This window comes from Haliotis rufescens, unplaced genomic scaffold (assembly GCF_023055435.1).
Source record: "Haliotis rufescens isolate VD_foot unplaced genomic scaffold, xgHalRufe1.0.p SCAF_70, whole genome shotgun sequence".
Taxonomy (NCBI): Eukaryota; Metazoa; Mollusca; class Gastropoda; order Lepetellida; family Haliotidae; genus Haliotis; species Haliotis rufescens.
Genome location: NW_025964362.1, coordinates 1,558,739 through 1,580,778, shown reverse-complemented (window position 1 = coordinate 1,580,778; position 22,040 = coordinate 1,558,739). Strand labels below are relative to the sequence as shown.

General features: G+C 42.0%; 2 protein-coding genes across 2 annotated transcripts in view; one reads left to right on the top strand and one right to left on the bottom strand.

Annotated features, from left to right (window-relative positions):
• Nucleotides 1-1,529: 1,529 nt before the first annotated feature.
• LOC125376712 lies at nt 1,530-2,778 on the bottom strand. The gene is made up of 2 exons (XM_048388417.1): nt 2,534-2,778; nt 1,530-1,690 (listed from the first exon to the last, which is right to left on the bottom strand). The coding sequence occupies exons 1-2, from the start codon at nt 2,733-2,735 to the stop codon at nt 1,530-1,532; spliced, it is 363 nt and encodes a 120-aa protein (XP_048244374.1). The 5' UTR covers nt 2,736-2,778.
• A 2,933-nt stretch (nt 2,779-5,711) lies between these two features.
• The window catches only part of LOC124135397 (phospholipid-transporting ATPase ABCA3-like), a 29,624-nt gene continuing 13,295 nt past the window's right edge, over nt 5,712-22,040 (top strand). The window contains exons 1-11 of the mRNA XM_046500716.2: nt 5,712-6,336; nt 8,859-9,089; nt 14,990-15,240; nt 15,841-16,078; nt 17,745-17,918; nt 18,289-18,470; nt 19,251-19,379; nt 19,781-19,910; nt 20,867-21,021; nt 21,417-21,572; nt 21,712-21,922. Coding sequence (XP_046356672.2) covers nt 6,006-6,336; nt 8,859-9,089; nt 14,990-15,240; nt 15,841-16,078; nt 17,745-17,918; nt 18,289-18,470; nt 19,251-19,379; nt 19,781-19,910; nt 20,867-21,021; nt 21,417-21,572; nt 21,712-21,922 — 2,188 coding nt within the window. The 5' untranslated portion in view covers nt 5,712-6,005. The remainder of the gene's footprint in view (nt 6,337-8,858; nt 9,090-14,989; nt 15,241-15,840; nt 16,079-17,744; nt 17,919-18,288; nt 18,471-19,250; nt 19,380-19,780; nt 19,911-20,866; nt 21,022-21,416; nt 21,573-21,711; nt 21,923-22,040) is intronic.

Sequence of the window (22,040 nt, the reverse complement as noted above, 5' to 3'; positions counted from 1 at the left end):
CCGGTTATCCTAAACTGAATACACGATTAATAGAATATCCATATTGTCAAGATGTAGAAATTAAGGACAAAATAAATGTGGTGCATAGAACTACAAGTATCTAGACGAGAAAGTCCCTGGACTTAAAATCTGATTTAATAATGTTTTTCCACCACTGAGATATCGGCACCCAAATCCATTTGTTTTAAAATACATGACATGTCATTGCTGATTGGGAACTAACACATTTGTAGTAGGCATATTGAAGAACAAATCTACATGTGACAACGTTTACCCAAAAGTCATTTGAAGACTTATTTTCAGTTTTCTTTCCTTCTCATAAACAACTCCCTTCGTTGTCTGGATGGCCATCAGGATGAAGCTCAGCATCAGTAACACCGGACACACGTACTGCGGCAGCAGTGTCATGGTGTCATCGATGTTGGGCGTGGATGGCATTTGCATCATTTGAACCTTCAGGTCTTGCAGTTGAGTTGGGGTTGAAATGTTTGATGATGGCTTCATAAAATATACGCTGGAGAACCATAAAGTCCTTATCGTCTGAAATATATTGACATTCTGAAGGTTGTCTTCATGGGGATTTAGAAGTTAACACATTGGATCGGGTGGGTTATTTATCCTTTGTTATCATTCAAAATAATGCAAGAACATTGTATATCATAGGGCGTAGTACTATCACAATACCATTGCAATAGTATTTACAAATATTGCAATAATATTAAAACAGTTTTGTTAACAATTGCCGTCGATTGTCACCCAACTCTACTACGTCTAAATGGATGGTCAGATTTGGTCACTCTATTGACAGTGTGCCATCGAACCCTAGCGCCGCTTTGACATGGCTGGACTATTGCCGACTGCCACGAAAAGAACAAACAAACAAATTGTGTTCCCAGCCATTGACCACCATGGTCTGTTCGTGATCGAAACAGTTATTATCTTGATATTTGTTATCCCTTAGTGTAAAGGTTTCGTGTCGTGCCATGGTTTTGTGCTATGAGTTTTTTCTTTGTCCTTTTTGTCATAACATCAGCTTAAATTGAAGGTTCGCTTGAAGCTATATGTCCAATACACAAATGCCAACTGGCTACCTAGATTGGACTCCTGGAGCTAAGGTCCGGGTTGGGATTGGTCTCTTGCAACCTTTAGGTGTAGTACTTGTAAGAGGCGACAAACGGGATCAAGTACTAGAAGTCAGGCTCGCTGATGCCTGTCATCCTATACCAATTCCGTTGATCGATGCCCGTGATGTAAATCAATGGACTGTCGGGACCAGATTAATATTTATTACAGATAGCCGTTATATACTGGAATATTCCTGCGTGCGGCGTTAAACAACAAACAAACAAAAGCATACCTGGTTTGTAACTGGTTCTTGGTCCTGCAGTAGCCACGAAGGGTGAGGTCTCCGTGGTGTGCCACCCATCCCCATACTGGTCCCCTTTGAGGAGATGGCACATCGCAGTGTCTTGGGTAGGACGGTGTCTGTCATTGCAACGTTATCAAATTCAACCGCATAGCCAACTTGTTTAGAATTGTGACTGTAGTAGTCCAGCATATCTTTTCTCGATGAAAATCCTCTGAACGTAGGCAAGCCTGTATGGATGGTAGAAATGTATTGAGTTCGGGTTGAAATGTTTGATGATGGCTTCATAAAATATACGCTGCAGAACCACAAAGTCCTCATAGTCTGAAATATATTGACATGCTGAAGGGTGTCTTAACAAGCTTTTAGAAGTTAACACATAGGATCGGGTAGGTGATTTTCCCTCTGTCTTCGTGCAAAATAATGCAAGAACAGTTCATATCATAGTACCGAGTACTTATAGAAACAATCAAAATACTGTTGCAATAGTATTTCTAATAGCCCAGTAATATAAAAACAGTGTTGTCACCCCTATTCTATGACGTCTAAATGGATGGTCAGACTTGGTCACTCGGTTGACAGTGTGTCATCGTACCCTAGCGCCGCTTTGATATAGCCGGACTATTGCTGAGTGCCGCGAAAAGGACAAACAAACAAATTGTATTCCAGGTCACTGACCGTCATGAAACAGTTATTATCTGGATACTTGTTATCCCACAGTGTAAAAGGGTCGCGTCGTGTCATGGCTTTGACTGTGCTATGAGTATACAATGCATGGCGTTATGAAACCTTTTTATTTTTCTACTTAGTCCTTTTTGTCATGAGGTATTAACATCATCTTTGAATTGAAAGTTCGCTTGAAGCTAAATGTCCAGTGCACAAATGCCAACTAGTTACTTGGATTGGATCCCTGGAGCTAAGGTCCGGGTTGGAATTGGTATTTTGCAACCCATCCGTGTCGTACTTGTAAGAGGCGACAAACGGATCAAGTATTAGAAGTCGCTGACTTGGCTGATGTATGTCATCCTATACCAATTGCATTGATTGATGCTCGCAACGTAAATCAATGGATTGGCTGGACCAAACCAGTATTTATTACAGATAGCCGTCATACAAGTGGTATATTTATGAGTGCGGCGTTAAACAACAAACAAACAAAAAACATACCTGGATCGGAACCACCTCTTGGTCCTGCACTAGCCACGAAGGGTGTGGTCTCCGTGGTGTGCCACGAACCCCCATATTGGTCCCCTTTGGGACGAATGGCACATCGCAATTTCTTGGGCATGACGGTGTCTGTCATTGCAACGTTTTCAAATTCAACAGCAAAGCCAACTTCTTCAGAATTGTAACTGAAGTAGTCCAGCATATCTTTTCTCGATGAAAATCCTTTGAACGTAGGCAAGCCTGTATGAATGGTAGAAATGTATATGCAATGAACCAATGCTATGCCTGATCTCAGAAAATTGTAATGGGTCGGGTGCTGATGTAATGGTTGTTAGATGCTTTGAAAGGGATGAATCGTGTTATAATGCCATTGCTATCCTGGTAATAGGATATAAGATCAAATATAAGATAAATAGGTATGGAATATTCAGGATGCGTTCCAGGAACTAGAGTAGGAGAGGTTCAGGAGCTCACTTTTAGTGGATGAATTAAACTTTCTGTAGAAACAGTGTAGTATAATGTTTAACTTTGACATGTATGATCACATTTGATTTTCAATCGAAGACTATATTCAATTCAAAATACATATATTGTTGTCATATACTGACGTGTCCACAATCAGAATCCCCTAATCTTTCTGCAGCATAATTGTTCCGAAGCAAATAGAGATAGATGCATTATCAGTTGACATTACGAGATAAATATGTTTCAATGTATTCCACACTTCCACACGTGTAGAAACTACAATTATGTCTAATATCCACATGTTATCGAATGCACAAGTAACTCTTGTTGATAGTAGTATGATAACTCAAAACTACTTCCTTTTCGAAGAATTAAGTGTATATTGAGTTTTCATTTGTCTGAACACGTATTTTCTTTCGTTCCAATTTGTGTATACAAATTCAACGATTGATTTCTTTATTAGAAATTTCAGGTTGCTTTCTACCATATTAGAGATGAACATGAATTAGAAAGAGAAAGAAATGACTTTCTTGTGTAACCCATTCTGAATAATAGAACATCAAGCTACCCTGGCGCGTCTTGACAGTGGTTGGCCGTGAACAGTTAGAAGATGGATCAAAAGGTGAACAGGTAACGACAACGCCACCAAATAACTAGTTTCCAAAACAGATTTCATTGAGTGTAAGAGACTAAATAGCGGTAGAAATCACTGAAAATCAGTGATGGCGCCAGATCTTTACGGAAAGGGTCAGCATGTCCTGACCTGCCAATAGCACCCGCCACTCATACAATTTGCATAAAATGTTAGTGTCTGTTGGCGGGCGCCAAACAGCACTACTCCTGCCACACAACGGAGGCCTCTAACAACCCAGACATTTTATTGATCGATGGAACAGTGCATTTTCTAAAGGGGAGCTCAAAAAGTATTACATTCACGTGTACCGGGGCATTATCCCTATAAATTAAAACAAGGTCATTTAAGCATCCAAGTGTAAACAGAAATATATGTTCTCAAAGGCAAGACTTAATTTAGTGTATTGGGATTGTTTTTAGGCCTTAAATGAAAAGTGCTTCTTAAGGGCTCGAAAACACAACGTGCGCCCAGAGAGCGGAAGGTCCGGGGTTCGATCCCCGCTGCGTCATACAAAAAAGACGTTAAAATATGGTACTTATTGCTGCCCTGTTTGGCGCTGGGCATAAAGGGGCTTATAATGACGGGTCGGGTCGGGGTCAGTATACTGTGTCTGAGTGGGGTATTCATGGTAAACTGCGGCATGGTATCTCAGTGAGCTAGCACTATAAATCGGCATCAGTCGGAACTAGTACAAGCAAACACACACACACGTGCATGCACGTCGCTATATAAGTTCAATAATCTTGGACGCGACGTTAAACCCCATTTCACCCCACCTCACCTCTGCCATGGGATATCTGCAACTTTGCATAAAACAATTTCGACCAGGGAGTCGGAGATGTTGCTTACGTAGATGGGTTGTCTACCCATTTCACCACAAACAGTTATCTCAGTTGTAAAACTGATCAAACTCGCTCACAATCCCCCTCACTAGGGTGCCGGTGTACAAAACAACCTTAGCGCTACGACTGTCGTAAGTCTATGTTAAGATGTGGGAGTTGCGATCACCTTAGCGCTAAGATCGCTTTGTACAACGGCGCCAAGGGTCCCGTTCCACACAGCGATCTTAGAACTAAGATGATCGTAAGTCCCATGCTTTAACATAGGTTTACAATCATCGTAGCGCTAAGATCGCTTTGAGGAACGGGGCCCTGATCCATAACAAACGACTGGCACAAGCATTCTGTCAAACACAATTAAAATGTTTCATATTAATTTGAATAGTATATAAATACATTTGATCAAAGCATTCATAGCTTTTTCAGCTTGTGCTGCAGAATACCTGGCCAAATCCCATGATAACTTCTGGGGTGATAAATATTCCCAAGTGCTTGAATGCCGATACAATTTCAAGTTTTTCACTTTTGAACCACCATTTTTAAGTTTGTTGGCAACTCCTCCTCTGCGAAATACAATGATCTTTGTTTTTGTCTAAACTTTCATAGTTAACGCTTCACTCAGTACTATTCCAGCTAGATAAGGGTGGTTTGTAAATATTCGGGACCAAACAATAACAAGTGATTGTCATTATGAGCATTGATCTACGCAATTAGGATACGATAACATGTAACAATCAAGTCGGCGACTTGAGCAACCCATGCTTGTCGTAAGAGGCGACAAGCGGGATCTGGTGATCAGGCTCGCTGACTTGGTTGATGCCCGTTGTATGAAAATATGACGCCAGACATAAGCATCTCTCCTTACTCAATGAATGACATGACATTTTATGAATGTTTGTACATTGACACACACACGTAACACACCCCCCCCCCCCCCCCCCCCTACACACACTCACACACACACACACACACACTGCTACACTCGTATACACACAAGCATGGGCGCACGCACGCACGCGAACGCACACATGCACATATGTAATATATAAGTGTATGTAATCTGCACTGTACATTTAACCTGCACGATCATTATTTATAGAAGTAACACAAACACATCTCTCTCCCATATTTCTTTCTCTTGATCGATCGATCTCGACAGGTACCCAGTCATGCAACCGCTCTCACAAAGAACGCAATTAATTTGCAGATTGTGCAACGGGAGACAACCGAGAACGTCGTGAATTGTAGCGCCAGCTTCCCCTGCGTTCCAAGGATATGGGTCGTACCATTTGTCCTGTATGAGATGTAGCACTGTACGTGAGCGGGTGTGTTGCATGGAGGCCAGAGCCAACGTACACCCATCGCTGTGAAAACTTCCTTCCACCAGTTCCGGCTTGCCAAACATCGTTACCGTGGCCATTAAACGGGAGCTGCCCGTTGTATGAAAATATGGCGCCAGACATAGCATCTCTCCTTACTCAATGAATGACATGACATTTTAACTTCGACACCAGGAAGCAGCAGGCAAAACAATATGGCTTTCTGTTTCCAACTGAGACTGCTGTTGTGGAAGAATTCCCTTCTACAACGAAGGAAGATCTGTGTGACCGTTTTTGAGATCATTGGACCTCTTTTGTTGGGATTAATCATTTTTGGTCTAAGATTCATTTTGCCTGTTAGAAATGTTTCCGCGAGTGTATATCACTATGACAGTCTGGGCCGAGTTCTCAGTTGGTATTCACGTAATGATGCAAAGGTGGTGTTGTATACACCCAACAGTACACTCATCAGTGGATTAATTTCTGGTGTGAATGACAGAATTAACAACCTGTCCTCAAACCCACGCTATCGTTTTTCTCGTCCACGTAAGTAGGCCCATAATCTTATGTTTTCAGTGCAGTATATTTCATGTGTTCATATCTAATGTTTTAAAACTGAACACACAACTATTCTGGAATGCTTATAGATGGACGAGATTGTATGGCAGTAATACAAGGGCTACCTATGGAATGGCAGTAATTACAGGTGCTATGGAATGGCAGTAGTTACAGGGGCTATGGAATGGCAGTAATTAAAGGGGCTATGAAATGGCAGTAATTACAGGGGCTATGGAATGGCAGTAATGAAAGGGGCTATTAGTCTGTCTTGCAGACCCTGCTACAAATATATATCAAATACAGCCCATGCAAGTCTATAATGTTTGGCAAGTCTACATCACTGCAGTATTATATTTTCATTAAGATAACTGAACAACTGTTTGTTTCTGTACGATATGTTCATTTCAGAGCCTAGATGTTAGTCTAAGGGGCTATGGAATGGCAGTAGTTACAGGGGCTATGGAATGGCAGTAATTACAGGGGCTATGGAATGGCAGTAATTAAAGGGGCTATGGAATGGCAGTAGTTACAGGGGCTATGGAATGGCAGTAGTTACAGGGGCTATGGAATGGCAGTAATTACAGGGGCTATGGAATGGCAGTAATAACAGGGGCTATAGAATGGCAGTAATTAAAGGGGCTATGGAATGGCAGTAATTACAGGGGCTATGGAATGGCAGTAATTAAAGGGGCTATGGAATGGCAGTAGTTAAAGGGGCTATGGAATGGCAGTAGTTACAGGGGCTATGGAATGGCAGTAGTTACAGGGGCTATGGAATGGCAGTAATTACAGGGGCTATGGTGTGGCAGTAGTTACAGGGGCTATGGAATGGCAGTAGTTACAGGGACTATGGAATGGCAGTAGTTACAGGGGCTATGGAATGGCAGTAATTAAAGGGGCTATGGAATGGCAGTAGTTACAGGGGCTATGGAATGGCAGTAGTTACAGGGGCTATGGAATGGCAGTAATTACAGGGGCTATGGTGTGGCAGTAGTTACAGGGGCTATGGAATGGCAGTAGTTACAGGGACTATGGAATGGCAGTAGTTACAGGGGCTATGGAATGGCAGTAATTAAAGGGGCTATGGAATGGCAGTAGTTAAAGGGGCTATGGAATGGCAGTAATTACAGGGGCTATGGAATGGCAGTAGTTACAGGGGCTATGGAATGGCAGTAATTGCAGGGGCTATGGTGTGGCAGTAGTTACAGGGGCTATGGAATGGCAGTAGTTACAGGGGCTATGGAATGGCAGTAATTGCAGGTGCTATGGCATGGCAGTAATAACAGGGGCTATGGAATGGCAGTAGTTAAAGGGGCTATGGAATGGCAGTAATTACAGGGGCTATGGAATGGCAGTAATTACAGGGGCTATGGAATGGCAGTAATTACAGGGGCTATGGTATGGCAGTAATAACAGGGGCTATGGAATGGCAGTAATTACAGGGGCTATGGAATGCAGTAGTTAAAGGGGCTATGGAATGGCAGTAATTAAAGGGGCTATGGAATGGCAGTAATTACAGGGGCTATGGAATGGCAGTAATAACAGGGGCTATGGAATGGCAGTAATTACAGGGGCTATGGAATGGTAGTAATTACAGGGGCTATGGAATGGCAGTAGTTAAAGGGGCTATAGAATCGCAGTAATTAAAGGGGCTATGGAATGGCAGTAGTTAAAGGGGCTATAGAATGGCAGTAATTACAGGGGCTATGGAATGGCAGTAGTTAAAGGGGCTATGGAATGGCAGTAGTTAAAGGGGCTATGGAATGGCAGTAATTACAGGGGCTATGGAATGGCAGTAGTTACAGGGGCTATGGAATGGCAGTAGTTACAGGGGCTATAGTTTCAAATGTTTATCCCACTGAAGCGAGAGATTTTGACGGAATAGATTGTACAGCCCGTACAATCGTACAGTACTGTTGTTCGGAATGCCTCGTTTTGACATTCTCAGGAAAAAATTACTACTTTCACTTTCGCGATCCTGTTCGCGTTAGCTCTATTTGGTTGGACAAAGGGTCGTTCTCGCGTGGCCTGAAGTGGGATGTCATTAGAGCTATGTGTAGCGGTAGCGTGCATTAAGATATGATTTTAATAAGATTTTCATTTGAATAAACATTGATTTTTCATTTGAATAATTTTTAAAACAACATGTCCCAAAGGACATGCTTATTTAAAGCTATTAGCCTGAATTCGTTCAGGAAAAACACCATGCAATAATGTTATTTTTGTGGCTGGCAATTTCTTATTTTTTTACACAGTCTGAAGCATAATTATTGTTTTCAATAGTTTTGGGGGAATTTCTTTTTTCGATAAAATCCCAGCCCCACTTCTCATTTCTAATGAAAAGTTAGGAAAACGTCGACATACATAGACACCTTAACGTATACCTATTTATTCATAATTATTATGTTGTATCTGATTGAGTCTGACTGATTTAGTACGTCGGTGCCCCTTTCAATACTGCTTTAGAGACTGCCAATGATATGAACGTTTTGCCATTCATCTTGGTACAGCTTCCTTCAAAGGATTTTCCTCTCGAAAGGACATGTTGGAATACTTCAGCTTCAACTCTAAACACATTCCCTTTGCTGTTGAGTTTGAGAACGTGGCAATGACAGACACGGTCCTACCCATCAAGCTGCGATGTGCAATACGTCCCACAGTTCAACGTAATTCACAATGGCACACAACAGAGACCTCTCCCTTTGTCAATACTGGCACACCACGAAACAGCTACGATCCGTGTGAGTAGATTCATTCATTCATTCATTCATTCATTCATTCTTTCATTCATTCATTCATTCATTCATTCATTCATTCAAAGTACAAATTGTGAGTAAAAATAAGTATTGATAGTGTAAAAATATTTATGAATTTGAGCCTTTGTTCACCCTTAAAGTGCCAACCAGGTTCAAAAGTCTTCAATTTTGACGTTATGTAGTACTGCATGTTGCATTGTTGCATGTCACTTAACAGTAGTATCTAAACATCTCAGAACTCACTGACGCAACATGGCAGAGCATGACACAACTTGTCATGACATACACAGAAACAATCTGATTCAGTTAAATTTGAGGTTCATGACGTGTACACCATAGACACAGCATGCAGCAAATAACCCGATATATAGCCCAGCAGCAGTATATAACCCGATATATAGCCCATCAGCAGTATATAACCCGATATACAGCCCATCAGCAGTATATAACCCGATATACAGTCTATCAGCAGTATATAACCCGATATACAGCCCATCAGCAGTATATAACCCGATATACAGTCTATCAGCAGTATATAACCCGATATACAGCCCACCAGTAAGTATATAACCCGATATACAGTCTATCAGCAGTATATAACCCGATATACAGCCCACCAGTAAGTATATAACCCGATATACAGTCTATCAGCAGTATATAACCCGATATACAGTCTATCAGCAGTATGTAACCCGATATACAGCCCATCAGCAGTATATAACCCGATATACAGCCCAGCAGCAGTATATAACCCGATACATAGCCCATCAGCAGTATATAACCCGATATACAGTCTATCAGCACTATGAAACCCGATATACAGCCCATCAGCAGTATATAACCCGATATCCAGTCTGTCAGCAGTATATAACCCGATATACAGTCCAGCAGCAGTATATAACCCGACATACAGCCCATCAGCAGTATATAACCCGATATACAGCCCATCAGCAGTATATAACCCGATATACAGCTTGACATTCCATATCACCATGACAATACACGACAAAACGGGATACAATTTAACACAACGTATCGCACATGCAATAGCTGACGACGTGTTAGACATCCTGTTGCACCACATACTGACGTCGAATCACACGCTCATGTCACATCGGACGACTTCTTGTTGATCACACAGAAACATGCACTACTCTGCCATCATAAGACGTCCCGCTACACCACACACTCACCTAGAATTACACACTCATGTCACCATCTGACGACAGAGTGTTGCATCATACACTCACCTAGAATTACACACTCATGTAATCATCTGACCACTTCCTGTTGCACCACACACTCACCTAGAATTACACACTCGTGTAACCATCTGACCACTTTCTGTTGCACCACACACTCACCTAGAATTACACACTCATGTAATCATCTGACCACTTCCTGTTGCACCACCCACTCACCTAGAATTACACACTCATGTAATCATCTGACCACTTCCTGTTGCACCACACACTCACCTAGAATTACACACTCATGTAATCATCTGACCACTTCCTGTTGCACCACACACTCAACCAGAATTACACACTCGTGTAACCATTTGACCACTTCCTGTTGCACCACACGCTCACATAGAATTACACACTCGTGTAACATCTGACGCCAGACTGTTGCACCACACACTCACCTAGAATTACACACTCGTGTAGCCATCTCACGATTTCCTGTTGCACCACACACTCACCTAGAATTACACACTCGTGTCACCATCTGGCGACTTACTTTTGCACCACACACTCACCTAGAATTACACACTCGTGTAACCATCTGGCGACTTACTGTTGCACCACACTCTCACTTAGAATTACACACTCATGTAACCATCTGGCGACTAACTGTTGCACCACACACTCACCTAGAATTACACACTCGTGTAACCATTTGACCAATTCCTGTTGCACCACCCACTCACCTAGAATTAAACACTCGTGTTACCATCTGGCGACTTACTTTTGCACCACACACTCACCTACAATTACACACTCGTGTAACCATTTGACCAATTCCTGTTGCACCACCCACTCACCTAGAATTACACACTCGTGTAACCATCTGGCGACTTACTGTTGCACCACACACTCACTTAGAATTACACACTCGTGTAACCATCTGACGATGTCCTGTTGCACCACACACTCACATAGAATTACACACTCATGTCACCATCTGGCGACTTACTGCTGCACCACACACTCACTAAGAATTACACACTCGTGTCACCATCTGGCGACTTACTTTTGCACCACCCACTCACCTAGAATTACACACTCGTGTAACCATCTGGCGACTTACTGTTGCACCACACACTCACTTAGAATTACACACTCATGTAACCATCTGGCGACTAACTGTTGCACCACACACTCACCTAGAATTACACACTCGTGTCACCATCTGGCGACTTACTTTTGCACCACACACTCACCTACAATTACACACTCGTGTAACATCTGACGACAGACTGTTGCACCACACACTCACTTAGAATAACACACTCGTGTAACTATCTGACGACTTACTGTTGCACCACCCACTCACCTAGAATTACACACTCGTGTAACATCTGACGACAGACTGTTGCACCACACACTCACTTAGAATAACACACTCATGTAACTATCTGACGACTTACTGTTGCACCACCCACTCACCTAGAATTACACACTCGTGTAACATCTGACGACAGACTGTTGCACCACCCACTCACCTAGAATTACACACTCGTGTAACCATCTGGCGACTTACTGTTGCACCACACACTCACCTAGAATTACACACTCGTGTAACCATCTGGCGACTTACTTTTGCACCACACACTCATTTAGAATTACACACTCGTGTAACCATCTGGCGACTTACTGTTGCACCACCCACTCACCTAGAATTACACACTCGTGTAACCATCTGGCGACTTACTATTGCACCACACACTCACTTAGAATAACACACTCGTGTAACCATCTGACGACTTACTGTTGCACCACACACTCACCTAGAATTACACACTCGTGTAACCATCTGACGACTTTCTGTTGCACCACACACTCACCTAGAATTACACACTCGTGTAACTATCTGACGACAGAGTGTTGCACCACACACTCACCTAGAATTACACACTCGTGTAACCATCTGGTGACTTACTATTGCACCACACACTCACCTAGAATTACACACTCGTGTAACCATCTGACGACAGAGTGTTGCACCACACACTCACCTAGAATTACACACTCGTGTAACCATTTGACCAATTCCTGTTGCACCACCCACTCACCTAGAATTACACACTCGTGTAACCATCTGACGACTTACTGTTGCACCACACACTCACCTAGAATTACACACTCGTGTAACCATCTGACGACTTACTGTTGCACCACACACTCACCTAGAATTACACACTCGTGTAACCATCTGGCGACTTTCTGTTGCACCACACACTCACCTAGAATTACACACTCGTGTAACCATCTGGCGACTTACTATTGCACCACACACTCACCTAAAATTACACACTCGTGTAACCATCTGACGACAGAGTGTTGCACCACACACTCACCTAGAATTACACACTCGTGTAACCATCTGACGACTTACTGTTGCACCACACACTCACCTAGAATTACACACTCGTGTAACCATCTGGCGACTTACTATTGCACCACACACTCACCTAGAATTACACACTCGTGTAACCATCTGACGACAGAGTGTTGCACCACACACTCACCTAGAATTACACACTCGTGTAACCATCTGTCGACTTACTATTGCACCACACACTCACCTAGAATTACACACTCGTGTAACTATCTGACGACTTACTATTGCACCACACACTCACCTAGAATTACACACTCGTGTAACTATCTGACGATGTCCTGTTGCACCACACACTCACCTAGAATTACACACTCGTGTAACTATCTGACGACTTACTATTGCACCACACACTCACCTAGAATTACACACTCGTGTAACCATCTGACGACTTACTATTGCACCACACACTCACCTAGAATTACACACTCGTGTAACTATCTGACGATGTCCTGTTGCACCACACACTCACCTAGAATTACACACTCGTGTAACTATCTGACGACTTACTATTGCACCACACACTCACCTAGAATTACACACTCGTGTAACCATCTGGCGACTTTCTGTTGCACCACACACTCACCTAGAATTACACACTCGTGTAACCATCTGGCGACTTACTATTGCACCACAGACTCACTTAGAATTACACACTCGTGTAACCATCTGGCGACTTACTATTGCACCACACACTCACTTAGAATTACACACTCGTGTAACCATCTGACTATGTCCTGTTTCACCACACACTCACCTAGAATTACACACTCGTGTAACAATCTGGCGACTAACTGTTGCACCACACACTCACCTAGAATTACACACTCGTGTAACCATCTGTCGACTTACTATTGCACCACACACTCATTTAGAATTACACACTCGTGTAACCATCTGACTATGTCCTGTTGCACCACCCACTCACCTAGAACTACACACTCGTGTAACAATCTGGCGACTAACTGTTGCACCACACACTCACCTAGAATTACACACTCGTGTAACCATCTGACTATGTCCTGTTTCATCACACACTCACCTAGAATTACACACTCGTGTAACCATCTGACGACTTACTGTTGCACCACACACTCACTTAGAATTACACACTCGTTTAACCATCTGACGACTTACTATTGCACCACACACTCACCTAGAATTACACACTCATGTCACATCTGACGACTTACTATTGCACCACCCACTCACCTAGAATTACACACTCGTGTAACCATCTGACGACTTACTATTGCACCACACACTCACCTAGAATTACACACTCGTGTAACCATCTGTCGACTTACTATTGCACCACACACTCACCTAGAATTACACACTCGTGTAACCATCTGACGACTTTCTGTTGCACCACACACTCACTTAGAATTACACGCTCGTGTAACCATCTGACGACTTACTATTGCACCACACACTCACCTAGAATTACACACTCGTGTAACCATCTGGCGACTTTCTGTTGCACCACACACTCACCTAGAATTACACACTCGTGTAACCATCTGACGACTTTCTGTTGCACCACACACTCACCTAGAATTACACGCTCGTGTAACCATCTGACGACTTTCTGTTGCACCACACACTCACCTAGAATTACACACTCGTGTGACCATCTGGCGACTTACTGTTGCACCACACACTCACCTAGAATTACACACTCGTGTAACCATCTGGCGACTTTCTGTTGCACCACACACTCACCTAGAATTACACACTCGTGTAACCATCTGGCGACTTACTATTGCACCAAACACTCACCTAGAATTACACACTCGTGTAACCATCTGGCGACTTACTGTTGCACCACACACTCACCTAGAATTACACACTCGTGTAACCATCTGACGACTTACTGTTGCACCACACACTCACCTAGAATTACACACTCGTGTAACCATTTGACGACTTACTATTGCACCACACACTCACCTAGAATTACACACTCGTGTAACCATCTGACGACAGAGTGTTGCACCGCACACTCACCTAGAATTACACACTCGTGTAACCATCTGACGACTTACTATTGCACCACACACTCACCTAGAATTACACACTCGTGTAACCATCTGACGACAGAGTGTTGCACCACCCACTCACCTAGAATTACACACTCATGTAACATCTGACGACTTACTATTGCACCACACACTCACCTGTAATTACACACTCTTGTAACATCTGGCGATTTCCTGTTGCACACGTGCAAACTGTCATACTTCAACCTCTGTTTTCAGCCTATGAGAAGTTTTTGATACTTCAACGCCTTGTATATGAGGCCGTCATCACATATATTAGTCCAAACGCAACTGATATAGTCAATGAACTGAAGATTCAAATGCTGCGAATGCCATACCCGCCCTACATCATTGACGCCATAAACGTGCTGCTGCAGTACATGTTTCCGGTGTTACTGATGCTGAGTTTCATGCTGATGGCCATCCAGACAACGAAGGGGGTTGTTTACGAGAAGGAAAGAAAACTGAAAGTTAGTTCCTGTCTCTTTTTTAGAGCGATATCAAAGATTAAAACGAGAAAGCTATTAGAACGATGGTTACCGTCGCAATAGCTTAAATGCTGCAGTGACACAATGTCTCTGATTTAAGGGAATCAATAGAAAAATGACATTTCCCATTTATCATCGTGATTGGTTCGATGGTGTCGTCGCCATTTAATCATAAGAGATGCTTAATCACGTAGGTTCCGGTATTTTTCCATCACGACAAACCTGAGTTCATGGTCTGATATGGTTTTTAAACAATCAAAATCAGGACATGTGACAAAAGCGTTTCAGACTCGAACGCTTCAAAAAGATACCTTTAACACTGACAAGGTAGTGCGCGATTTCAAAGTCAGCGGATCGAGAGCCTGTCCTGTCTCGTCCTGTCCAACTTGTTGAGAGATGGACTGTAAAGTCACTGGCACTGGTTTTATGATCTTTCACGCGTTTATCATAATTCGAACATTAAGACTTCATAATATCACTTTATGTCTACCCAGGAATATAAGAAGCTGATGGGTCTTCAACCATTAGACTGGCCTACCGCCTATTTGTAAGTTAAGACTTGATCTATTTCTTACTCCGCAGGAGTCCATGAAGCTGATGGGTCTGAGTGCTGCAGCTCACTGGACGTCTTGGTTTCTGACCAGCTTTATATATGTGTTGGTAATCATGGTCCTGTACACTATGCTGTGTGGAATTGATGCAAGTGGAAATGGAGCTGTCCTGGCCAAATCAGATCCCTCCCTGTTCTTTGTGTTCCTCCTCTGTTACGGCGTCTCCATCATCTCCTACTGCTTCATGATCAGCGTCTTCACTCAACGAGGTAAATATGTGACAATAATTACAGGTTGTAGCCACGTCATGGCACATTACCCGAACCCGTCTATCAATTATTCTCCATCCGGAGAGCGGAAGGTCCGGGGTTCGATCCCCGGCCGCGTCATACCAAAAGACGTTAAAAGATGGTTCTTGTTGTTACCCTGTCTGGCGCTCGGCATTAAAGGGCTAAGACAAGGACTGGTTGGCCCGGAGTCAGTATTCTGTGTCTGAGTGGGGTATCCATGTTAAACTGCGGCATGATATCTCAGTGTGCTAGCACTATAAATCGGCATCAGTCCGGACTAGTACAAGCAGCCAAACACACACGTGCATGCACGTCGCTATATAAGCGCAATAATCTTGGACGCGACGTTAAACCCAATTTCACCTCACCTCACCTATCAATCATTCAAGTAAACATATCGTCTTCGTATAATAGCAGCTGATACATGTTCCTGACATAATAACAGAAAAGAGACAATATGGGCGCCACACAAAGTACGATTGTGAACGACAAATAGTGTCGAAAAATGCTTTATACTTCATAAATAAACGTGTTGGAATCCCTGTTATATGGTCAATTTATTTAAGGTTAAGATCACTAATCATGCAGTAATTTGTAAAACATGTTAACTCCTACATCGTATAACTGTCAAATGATCAAACTTTGCATTTGTGATTACCTTGTATAAATAATGATTGTTTATTATACAAAATATGCCACTCCAAGGAATTAGAAACCTTAGGATTAGTTTTCCCGGGCATTGATACCGAGTGTCCAAAATTTTAGGGCATTCATGTTGCAGATGAGAAAATTCAAGCAATGATAATCCTAACAAAAAATGTCCGCGGCAAGAAATAATGAGAACAATAGCCGACCTGGAATCATAATCCTAGTCGTTATATATATGGATATTGTAAATATACAACCCCAAAGCCTGAGAATATTCATAATCAGTCTCGGTTATCAACTGAAAACGCAAAAACGTGGTGAAGATTATATGAATGAATCACACAAAACTGGTAATGGCACCAGGTGCGTGTGAAAAGAGTAAACATGTCCTACTCTACCACCATAACCCGTCACTTACATCGCCACAGGAAACAATGTCCCAGGTCAATAGTTGCAAGGTTCCTTCATGAGTATGAGTACTTTAACGTCAGTTTAGTCATCTGGCATTGCCGTTTTACTAACTAAGACAACGACGAAAAGTGTGTTAACTTTGCAATACACAAGCCATCTGACGTTTATTAGAATAAAACATAACTTGACTTCAAATAACATACAAGCGTTCTTTCTCTAAATTGTACGTTCAAAACGTAAACTTTGAAATATTTGATTTACCAACAATTGCAACATTATGTTTCAAAAGAACACGTTTGTAAAAGGTGGCAAGCACTATGTCCAGTACTTTCTTTATATTTCAAGGGGGCAAGGGTGGCCGAGTCGTCCAAGGCACCGCAATTCGCTGTGCAGAAACCTATGATTATGTTTCTAGGTTTGTCAGCACCATACCCGTGCTCGTGGGTTTCACCGAAGTGGTAAACGTCTGAGACCTGCATCACTTCGGGCTTTCCTCCCACATTAAGCTGACACGCCGTGATATAACTGGAATAATGTTAAAGCGGCGTTAAACCCAACTCACTCACTCACTTTCTTTATATTTCAGCAAACGTCGGAGCAGCAGTCAGCGGGATCGTGTTCTTCATATCCTACTGCCCGTACTTCTACCTGCAGATCTTGTACCACAGAATGTCAAGATCAGCCAAACTAGCTTCCTGTCTCTTGTTTAATGTGGGAATGGCATTTGGTGCCAATGTCATATCACTCTATGAAGGAGCTGGTACTATATATATATCGTTTTACTCAAGTTATAGTAACAATCTATTGCTATAACATACCTATTTGGAGTTAAACATCCACAAATATGTATTAATAAAGTACATTTGTGTTTGTACAGGGGAACACCGTACATGCCTCTGTATGTGTTTGTGACAGGTGACCCCTTTTTCACCCAAACCCGGTATCATTACTGTTTGATAGTGATTAATAAACACATGCTCATGATATAGTTCGAATCGTAAAACAAACTCTGCGTTTAGCAGGTATTTCTTATGGATATGTTTGTCACGCTTATTTATTGAATATCTACTATCTATTGAAATATGAGAATGGGAAAGGCCCTGTTGATGTTATCTTGTCACATCTTATAGGTTCTGGCGTGCAGTGGTCTAATTTTCACGAGCCTGCTACTATTGATGACAACTTCTCCCTGCTGGACTCCATGTTGATGTTGCTAGGCGACACGGCAATCCATCTCCTCATCACTTGGTATTTGGACAATGTCTGGCCAGGGGAGTTTGGTGTGCCGAAACCATTCTATTTCCCCTTCACTGTGAGTGTACATCTAGTTCATGTCTGTGTCAGGTCGTCCTTAGTCATGTTACATACGTACATGTAATTGGTTATTCATTTTTACTTTCCAAAATATATGATTCATCTCTTGTGCACACATAGCTACATTCCTTCTTCTACATCGGTAAACTGTCACACAGTGTTCATGTAACACGTTTCTTGATATAATTAAATAAATAAATAACTTATGTAATTAATTAATTAATTAATTAATTGTCTTAGAAAAACCCTGAAAAAGATCATTTATGCTTTAGACTAGAAAGAAAGATATTGTCAGTCACAAAAATACATTGTTGCAAGATGGGTTTTTTTTCAAAGAAATATTAAGGCTCATAGTTTTAATAGAAGAATATAATTGGTTTGGCATATCTAATCATCATACAACATCTCCCCCTCCCACACCCTTCTTCCCTCCCCCTGAGGTGGAAGACAGAAAACGAAGTTAGACTTATTCTATTTCATTCGTAAATATCTGGAGAATAGAGTCTTACATCATCAATTCGAGATACAACTTTTCGGCAGTTCGAACGGGGAACATAAGAAATTTGGGTCTGAGCCAATCAAAATATGACATTCAAATAAGACGTTTCAAAACAACGTGTGAGATAGTTCTTTGTGAATTCACAAGTGTCAGCACATGATGGCCCCTGCGGAAATGAATAATATTTTGTAACGTATATCCTGGGGATCGTTTTCATTTATGATTTTCAATGACATCATACTGTTAAGTGGAACTACTTTTTTACTCTTTCTTCAACAGAGGGATTACTGGTGTGGCACCAAACAGACAAAAATGGATTATGTACGCGTTCAACAGTGTGATGAGAGGCACTTTGAGGTGGAGCCAAGTGGCATGACAACCGGGATATCTATCCAAAATCTGAAAAAGGTATATTTAGGACAAACCTCAGCTAATGTAGGTGAGTTGCGAGTGATGCTTGTGGGACAATCAGCATGACCGCCCGCCAGTAATGTTTTCGTTTTCGTTTCATATTAAAATTACGATCAAACTTTCGTCGAAAATACGCATCAGGCATGTCATCTTAGTGGTAAAAGTCGAGCATTTTGCAATGCGGGAGTTTCTGATTTCTTACATGTTGGCATATTCATGGAGTCAAATAGGGCGTAACCAAGAGCTGAAAGTTTTGGTTAAAGACAACTGTTTTAACATGAGCATTTTTTCTGTATAAGGAAGAGACGAAAAACAAACAAAAATCAGGCCAGGAATATTGTCTAGCGAACAATATATTTGGGGGTTACTGTTGACAAGTAGATATTTTTGTCTCGAAGGTTTTCGGCTCCGGGTCTAAGAAGAAGGTAGCTGTGGATGGGATGAGTCTCAACATGTTCGAAGGTCAGATCTCTGTTCTCCTGGGTCACAACGGTGCAGGAAAAACTACAACTATGTCTGTTCTTACGGGTAAATATAAAACGTTAATGCAAAAGTATAACCAATCTGGATTAACCGCCGAAACAGATTCCAGTTTGCTTGAAAATAAGTTAAACATTGATCGATATATATCATTCTATCCTATCAATATTGAGTAATCTTTAAACTTAATTCTATTCATCTGGGGGGCGGTCGGGTAGCCTAGTGGTTAAAGCGTTCGCTCGTCACGCCGAAGACCCGGGTACAATGTGTGAAGCCCATTTCTGGTGTCCCCCGCCGTGATATTGCTGGAATATTGCTAAAAGCGGCGTAAAACCATACTCAATCACTCACTCACTATTCATCTGGTCTTAGATCCTTTAGTATTTATAAGGCAACGAACAAACACTCACGTTTTACGCAAACCGTGTGAGTGGCGGGTACTGCCAGGGAGTTTCAGTGACCCATTCATATGATCTTCATCACTATTTTGCCTTTTACGCGCAGTGGAATCTGTTTCGGCAGATGGTCGAGACTCGTTGTTCTCTGGCGTTACAGTAACTGATCATAGCTTTCGTATTATTTATGAAGACCAATATTGTAACATCCTGGTTGGTCAACAGTAACAGTAACTCTCTGGTTTACTCTAACAAACAATGGCATTGGACTTTCCCACTTTGATCCGTATATGATGGTTTTTTTATCAACCCTAACCATTACCATGTGGTATTCACCTTCGATGTTAAGCACAATCACATGGTGCATCCTTGTTTCATTTTTTTTTACGAGACGGGGGGCGGTCGGGTAGCCTAGTGGTTAAAGCGTTCGCTCGTCACGCCGAAGACCCGGGTTCGATTCCCGACATGGGTACAATGTGTGAAGCCCATTTCTGGTGTCCCCCGCCGTGATATTGCTGGAATATTGCTAAAAGCGGCGTAAAAGCATACTCACTCACTCACTCATTACGAGACGGAGAAACAGTGAGAGCCTTTGGTTGAATTTTCAAGGTTTCATCCCTGCATCTGGAGGGACCGCCATTGTGAACGGTTACGACATCAACAACGACATCCAGAGTGTCCGGCAGAGTCTTGGTCTCTGTCCTCAACACAACATCCTGTTTGACAGCTTGACTGTCCATGAACATCTGGAGTTCTTTGCGAGAGTAAGTATCCTTTCTGTATATTGAGCTACATCCTGAACTTGATGTGTAGACATTGGTGGTTTCATTTATAATGTATGAATACATGCATTATTTTAGTTGAACAAAAGATACTCAGCTATTCCTGTACGGTTTTGAATTGGAAAACAATAGGCCAACATGTTTCCTTGATTTCCTTAAGTTTTCTTGTCTCAATACTGGACAAAATTCTAAATTGGAGAATACCACAAATACATTTATTCCCACATTACTTAGAAGACACGGTGGTGAAAGGAAGATAAGTTCTGAGTCATTGATTCAAAATTATCCTTACATTTAGGATCTATAAAAATGTAGTCTTGACTAATTTTTGTCTTATGTACCAATTGAATTGCTTCAGAATGAAATATTTCTCATAGCTGAAAGGTTGTCCAAGCAACAGTGTCGAATCTGAAGTTACCACCACAATTAATGAAGTTGGCTTGAGTCTAAAGAGATTAACCCAGTCTCAGCATCTATCAGGAGGACAGAAGAGGAAGCTTTCTGTAGGCATTGCTTTGATTGGAGGCTCGAAGGTATGAGGTCAATATATATGTCATTTCATACAAAGGTGATGTCCAAAGAAAAATGTGGTTATATTTAACACTTTAGTACTATACCATGATAGATTTATGATAAACATAGTACTATGTCTGATCAAAAAACACATTGCAGATCGTTATCCTGGACGAACCAACTTCCGGCATGGATCCTGCGGCCAGGAGACAGACATGGGACATCCTTCAGAGGAACAGACAGGGCCGGACCATGCTGCTGACCACTCACTTCATGGACGAAGCTGACGTTCTGGGTGACCGCATCGCCATCATGACAGAAGGGGTGGTCAAGTGCTGTGGAACATCGTACTTCCTGAAGAAACTCTATGGCATGTGTTGTTCCAAATAAGTCATACATATATTGAGCACAACATTGTCCACGTATTCATCACAGCTAATGCAGAATGTAGAAAACAATCTGAAAATGTGTCAGTATTTAAAAAGCAA